The sequence below is a fragment of the Syngnathoides biaculeatus genome, chromosome 15 (assembly GCF_019802595.1).
Source record: "Syngnathoides biaculeatus isolate LvHL_M chromosome 15, ASM1980259v1, whole genome shotgun sequence".
Classification (NCBI taxonomy): Eukaryota; Metazoa; Chordata; class Actinopteri; order Syngnathiformes; family Syngnathidae; genus Syngnathoides; species Syngnathoides biaculeatus.
In genome coordinates, this window is record NC_084654.1 from 13,045,863 (window position 1) to 13,052,556 (window position 6,694).

Consider the following 6,694-nt stretch of genomic DNA (forward strand, 5'->3'; position numbering starts at 1 on the left):
TATTGTTTTTAAATCAACGGCCCTTCACCAAATACCTCTTTTTAATTGTCACAATATCCAAATAACTTTCCCTGTCTGGTAAAAAGGGACACAAAATGCAATTATTTGAAGATATTGAGGATGTGCCTTGGGTAAGTCTTGCTGTACGTGTTCAGTGCAATTTGTTTACAGTTCACTTGTTTACAACTTGAAAACAATAGTTCAACAATTTTGATTGACCTTTGTTCATTTTTATATGTCTCTGTATATAATAAAATGACTTGTAAGAATCCAATCTTCTCCATTGCACACACTACCCAAAATCTGAAATCTTTCTGTCTGGAAACCACTTTTTTATGAGGTCTTGGGCTTGGTGAAGTAGGCAGAGTCTGCATCCTGGAGAAGAAATATAAAAAAATACCGCCACTGTCAATATAAACAGAGTGCCTTAAAAAAAAAAAAAAAAAAGATTGACAATTACCCGTATATTTTTGTTTGGCTGTTTCTTAACTTAAGATACAACTAAGAGTATAAACGAAAACAGTAAACTGAAAGCATAAAGTAAGAGTAAAGAAAAATATATTTTACTGCAGCAACTTGAACGGCTTCAACCTAGAAGAACGTGACCCTCATCTTTTTCCGCCCAGCAGAGGCCACCAGACACTCCGGCCAATCACATAGCACTAGAGGTCTGTGTGTAAGGAAGTTCAGTTGGGGAGATGTCGTCCAGTATTTTTAATAGAATTAGCAAGGTCACGAAGAGCTAAGGTCCTCCTGGTAACTGCTCTGCATCATGCACAATCAAATAATTTTTGTTCACACGCACACAAAAAAAAACCCTTCCATTCATGGTTTTGATAATGCAAGGTCAACCATACGGAATGCAACCGTCCAAGCAGCAGCACGCGCATCCTTTCACGGCGAGGCCTTTCCTCACAAGGAAATGCACTACATTGAAGTTGTAGGCGTAAACGAGAGAACGCGGTGGAAGACTGAAACTGTTTCCCGCAGAAGTTGAGAGATTTGTCAGATGTTTGCCTACGCTCGTGTGAGATGTTAAAAGTGGCTGCTATCCTGGCTCGAGGCTTTGCCCAACGGCTACAGAGAAACTAGCAACACTCAAAAATGTACATAAAGTACATTCCTCGTGGGCCTTTTTTAAACACACACTTACCACACCAGATTTGAAATTCTCCACCCTTTTTTTGCTCAGAGCTTTTGTGACGAACCAGGCAACTGTGGGAGCATACTGCCAGACATAGTAGAAAGCCAGGAAGGGTTGCTGCGCGATCCACATTTCCTTGACACTGTTGGCAATCCCCGCCAGAATTAAAGACACGCAGCGACTGGTGGGCATCTTGTGTTCCTGGTTACCAGCTGAAGCCACAGGCTGAGGAATGGAGAGCAGTAGAATCAAACCATCAAGGAACATGATGTTTAATTCCCGATGCCAATTTATTTATTTACCTTGTGGAGCTCTTCGGTGAAGGCATTTTCTGTTATGAATGATTGCACAGGTCCTGGACACACGTTGCTGATGAGTATATTAGGATAGTCGTAGAGCTCAGTCCGAAGGGAATTAAAAAAACCCTGAGGGGAAAAAAAAAAAGAGTGAGATAACATGTCATCAACCACAAGGCATTTACATTATTAAACAGAAATTGCAGAAGAATAAATTGTTCAGTTATTGTAGTTCAAGAAATACTAAATGATAAGAGAGGTTTAGGTGCAGTGGTGGGAAGAAATGAAGAAATTCTTTTTCACTATACATAGACTGATTTCTCAACTCTGTAATTTGAATTTTTTGTGTTTTTTTTTTTTTTTTTAAATCAGGACGCATTCATGACAATCCCACAGCAGATTTGCAGAAATTAAATATTTTATATCAATGGCCTTATTTACAGATATGTTTTTTTCCAGGTTGCTGGCTCCAAAAATTATGTGAGAAATGCATTGTATCTTGCAACAGCCTAAAAAGACACCATCTTAAATTTTTCAATATAATCGGAAAAAGACGAAGTGGTCAGGTTTATTTATTCCGGTGATGTAATTAGCTAATTGGCTTTTGTTGTTAACCACTTTCTCAACATTAACAAAGTTATGAGAAAGTTGATCTGATGGTGTACCCAATCATTTTCTTCTTTTCTGTACGAGCACAAATTCAAAGTGGGAACCATTTTGTGCGCATATTTTTCCTGGTGCAAAATTATCAAAACAGTCATTGCATCTTTTTGACATTGAAAATAAATGTTCACTTTTGTACCAAGAACATTTCAGAACAATCATTTTTACTTTTACCGTTTTTTTTTTTTTTTCAGACATGTACTTGTACTTAAGTATAGCTCATGCGTATTTTTACCACCTCTGTGCGTTAACAAAAGCATTTTGGTTACTGTGAGACCACATTTCACTCTGCATGGAACTGAGCACCCAAGGTCATATATTTCTACAAATTGTGTTTATTAAAATGTGAGCTGTACTGCGATATCTGTGTTCATTTTAGCACTTGCTGAACCACTGCAAGATGGTACTGATATGTATTTTGTCCTTTGTTTGTGCTTAAATAATATTTGTTCAATTGAACAATGTACCTGGGTTAGGGTAAGAGAACTTGGGACACAGCGCTTATTAGAACCAGAATTTGAAGCACGGTATATTTTCATGAATTCATCATTCAAACTGTCCAACACTAACCGAGTGACACTTTTTGTGCATGTTCACCTGAAGAGCATGTTTACTGGCAGCGTATCCTGACGCCAGGGGTGCCCCAGCGAGGCCCAGCACGCTGCTGACCGTCACGATGGCACCAGTGCCGCGCCGGGTCATGTGAGGCAGCACATGCTTGGTGAGGGAGACGGTACCCAAGAAGTTGAGCTCCATCAAAGCCTCATACACGTCAATGCCTGTGTCCAAGAACAAAGAGCGCTGGCTTCGGCCCCCATTGTTTATCAGGATGTCAATCTAGTAGGAAAAGCTCACTTTATTGATGGTTTCCTATTGAAAAAAAAACCAACTACGGTGGACTTGGGAAGTTCCACTGAAGCGCAAGTATTGTTTAAGAAGAAAAACTGTGGCCATACTTGTCCAAAATACTCAATTGCAGCTCGGGTTTTGGCTTTGTGGGTTGTCCTCTCCAACAAATCCATCGGGAGAACAAGGATGTCCTCATCCTTGAGGCTCGAGGACTCTGAAGGTATACACAAATGGGATCCGGTGACCATGAATGTAATTTAAAATCCAACTAACGTCAAGGCAAACCCATAAAACTGTGCAGACAATTAATTTGGGACGCAGGTGTCAAACTCAAGCCCCGAGGGCCACATCCGGCCCTCCATATAATTTTATATGTCCCACGAAGGCAAATCTTGTGTGTCAACTTCCATGATTCTTGTAAAATCTGTACCAAAATTTAAAATTGTCATATCATAAATGATAATGTTTAAGTATTGCAACATCAATCATAGTTTTAAAAAAAACTTTACCCTTGATTTCTCATTTCAAAACTACTTGATAAATTGCATATGTAAATATGATGAGGTGATTCAAATTTTTTATGGTTTCACCATCATAACAGCCCTCTGAGGGGAAACCGTAACTGCAATGTAGCCCGCGACAAAAATGAGTTTGAGACCCTTATTAGGAAGTCTCGGCATTATCTGTGTAACCTTTGAGCCGTGTGCAAACCTGGAGATGAACTCCAAAACGTCTCTCATTGTTTCTCCACTAAGCACTAACTTGTGTTTGACTTGGAGATCAAACACTTAACCTTCTCAAAAAAGGCACATTTTAAAACTTGTGTTTGTATGCATTTTTGACTATCTAGTAACAATTTCTGTAATACAGTAAGTAAACGGGAACAAAAACGCGCAAACCTACACAAAGAGTACAACCATATACAGAAGATGAATATCATCGAAATACGCGTGGGGTCACCTAAGCATTGCCGTTTCACCCTCTTCAGCTCATCCTCACGCCGGGCGGACAGAACCAGCCGCGAGCCGCACCGAGCCAGCTGGTAGGCCAGCTCCTCCCCGATGCCGCTGGACGCGCCCGTGATCCACACCACCCGATGCTTCAGCTTGGCCTCTGGTTGGTGAAGCATACATTTCAAATGTTAAATCCAGATTTGCACAATAAAATAACTCATAACTGATGATTTTTTTTTTCTGATTCTAATTGAAACATTAAAAAAAAAAATCTCGAAGAAGGGGGAGAACATGTAAACTCCACAAAGTAAGTTCTCTTGTTTGTGAGGCAGACAAAACTGACAAAGACCCTGGTGCTGTACTTTGCTGTCAGTCAAAACCATGCATTTCTTATGCATTATCCTTACATATAATATACAGTGACCACGTCCATTTCCCAGCTGCTTATCCTCAGAGAGGGTCGGGGAAATGCTCGAGCCTATCCTATCGAAAAGCAGACTACACCCTGAACTGGTCGTCAGTCAGTTGCGTATAAGCAAATAATTGGGATGAATCCGTTTTAATCACAAATAATTACTTACTTTTTTAATTTATTTTCGCAATAAGCCGAAATCCAAACCCAGGACCCAAGAATTGTGAGGCCACGTGCTAACCACTGTGAGAGCTCAACTGAGCTCAGCTAATATTTATCGTGGAATATCGTCTATTCAGCAAAGCAACTAAAGGTTGACTTGGAGTCAGTCACAAGAAGGAGTCATGCCATATCACCTGTGACAAAACTCGCCATTTCCTTGCGTCTGGGTCACGTCAGCCCCACGTGACGGTCTCTTCCACAGCAGTTTTACATGTGTGCCGTCCATAGTCACATTCAATGTTCCGCAAGATGGCCAGGTACCCACACATTGTGGAAGAATTACATTTTTAAAAAATGACATTGATGTGGGTGGCTAAAAGCGCTAGCTTTCTTTTTCTTTGTCTTCCGCTCACACATCCAATCACGTCAAACGTTATTTTCTGCTTGCATCGGTTTCAAAATTTTATGAGGTGAAAAACATCACAGCGAAACACTCTTTATTAAATATCCACTACTTCTACATTTATCTGTCGGAGTGAGCGGACACAGTTCAGCGCCCGCTAAGCGGGATTTTTGTAAAAGATTGTAAATTTAGTAGACTGATTAACGCGCAGCAACAGCACGTTCAATCTGTGAGAATGAACACACTAGTCTGACATTTTAGCAAACCAGGTGATATACAGCATGCAATACAATACAGTATATTGAAAATAAATTCAACACAAGAATGAAATGTGATTAGGGTTTTTAGTGGGCAGCTTGCTAGTGGTTGGTACTTCTAATTTTGAATTCTGAGAGTAGTGTTGGAATCTCTGCTCCGGATTCTTGTGGCTTTGCGTGTTTTTTTTTTTCTGGGTACTCAAGTCGGGAATGTGAGTGTGGATGTTTTTTTAATATTGTTTTTGGCTGCTGTCCTCACCCTGTGATCGGCTGGCGACCAGTTTAGGGCATCCTCCTCCCAAAGTCAGCTGGGATCAAAAACAGCTCACCCACGACACTAGTGAGGATAATTGGTATTATATAGTCACTTTTGTTTCTTTTTGCAAAAAAAAAAAGGATCGATTCCAGGACCATATGTGTTGCCCTTGTCATACATCTTTCCGCAACATTTATAGAAATTGCAATATTAGACCTTTTCACGGAGTGATGACGACATCGCAGTACAGCCTAATGGAAAGGTTTCCAATGACGTCACCACCACCCTTAGACCAATCGGATAAATTAACGATAGAAAAAAACTTTACGCTTCACCCATCACCTGTGTTCCTTGACCTCTGTGACACACAAGATGGCGTAATTGGAAACCCATCCATGCAGTAATACAATAACAGCATCGCTTACAGCTGATCACATAGGATTGACAAAGAGGGTTATGTATCAACAGCAAAAGAGTCCAAGGCCGTCAAATAATACTTAAATAATACTACAAAAAGTACTTGCACGGTGTCCTCACCTGGCTTGCGTCCGAGCCAACTTGCCCACAACAACGTCAGATCGGCATCGGCGAAGACGAAGGCCAGCAAGTGCAGCAGCACACAAAGTAATGAGAAGTAGCAAAGTGACGATAAAACACACACCTCCATTGCTGCGTATATCCCAGCAGCGCAGAAAACAAAAAGATGTGGTTTTGGAGGCGCAGTCACTCGGGGTGCTTACAAAACTTGGTCGACACTTTACAAAACGAAAGTATAGGCGGATGTTGCGACACTTCCGGTTGCGACAGCCTAAGACGCTGCTGCGCTGCATTATACTGTAGTAACATATATGTGTCTATTTGCCATAATACAGTAGATTTTTTAATGCATTTTTGTGTTTTGGATCACCCAATTTTACTGGATACTTCCCATTTTCCCAAAATTTCCCATAATTCATAGCGTCGGAGAGGTATTAATTAAACAATCCTCGGCTGTTATTTGCTAACTACAAAATAGTTAAAAAAAAATTATATATATATATATATTTATATATTATATATTTATATATTTATATATATATAAACGGTGGCCCAAAATTAGGTATACACTTGCATTTTCTTTTCTTTTTACGATGACAATATAAATTCTAAATCGGTTCATTCACATACAGTATTGTGATGACAACAAAATAGTCCATAAGAGGTGAATTTAAAATCTGACACCTTGCTGTTTTCCTTTTTTTTCCAACATAGTAACCAAAACCTCTGGCAATACAATTTAGATAGCATGTCAAATAGGAC

The 6,694-nt window shown here is 40.0% G+C and overlaps 1 protein-coding gene across 3 annotated transcripts; it reads right to left on the reverse strand.

The window, feature by feature from the left end:
• Positions 1-236: 236 nt before the first annotated feature.
• On the reverse strand, positions 237-6,253 carry dhrs7 (dehydrogenase/reductase (SDR family) member 7). Of its 3 annotated transcripts, XM_061844899.1 has the most exons (8): positions 5,933-6,046; positions 5,399-5,476; positions 3,913-4,065; positions 3,060-3,166; positions 2,701-2,940; positions 1,447-1,569; positions 1,154-1,369; positions 237-375 (listed from the first exon to the last, which is right to left on the reverse strand). In XM_061844899.1, exons 4-8 carry the CDS (start codon positions 3,123-3,125, stop codon positions 334-336), a joined length of 687 nt encoding a protein of 228 aa, XP_061700883.1. In that variant the 5' UTR covers positions 3,126-3,166; positions 3,913-4,065; positions 5,399-5,476; positions 5,933-6,046; the 3' UTR covers positions 237-333. The 3 variants fall into 3 exon arrangements, with proteins under 3 accessions (XP_061700883.1, XP_061700881.1, XP_061700882.1); XM_061844897.1 differs by lacking the exons at positions 5,399-5,476; positions 5,933-6,046 and adding an exon at positions 6,057-6,253; XM_061844898.1 differs by lacking the exon at positions 5,399-5,476 and having other exon boundaries at positions 5,933-6,185.
• Between the last annotated feature and the right edge of the window lie 441 nt (positions 6,254-6,694).

Bases quoted from the DNA above. Each gene is read 5' to 3' on its own strand.
- dhrs7 (XM_061844897.1), bottom strand. From the start codon at position 6,225: ATGCAGCGCAGCAGCGTCTTAGGCTGTCGCAACCGGAAGTGTCGCAAC. The intron at 1,570-2,700 runs GTGAACATGCAC...TTTTCCCCTCAG, and splicing joins CCAGTAAACATGCTCTTCAG to GGTTTTTTTAATTCCCTTCG. The intron at 376-1,153 runs GTAAGTGTGTGT...TTTCTTCTCCAG, and splicing joins AGAATTTCAAATCTGGTGTG to GATGCAGACTCTGCCTACTT.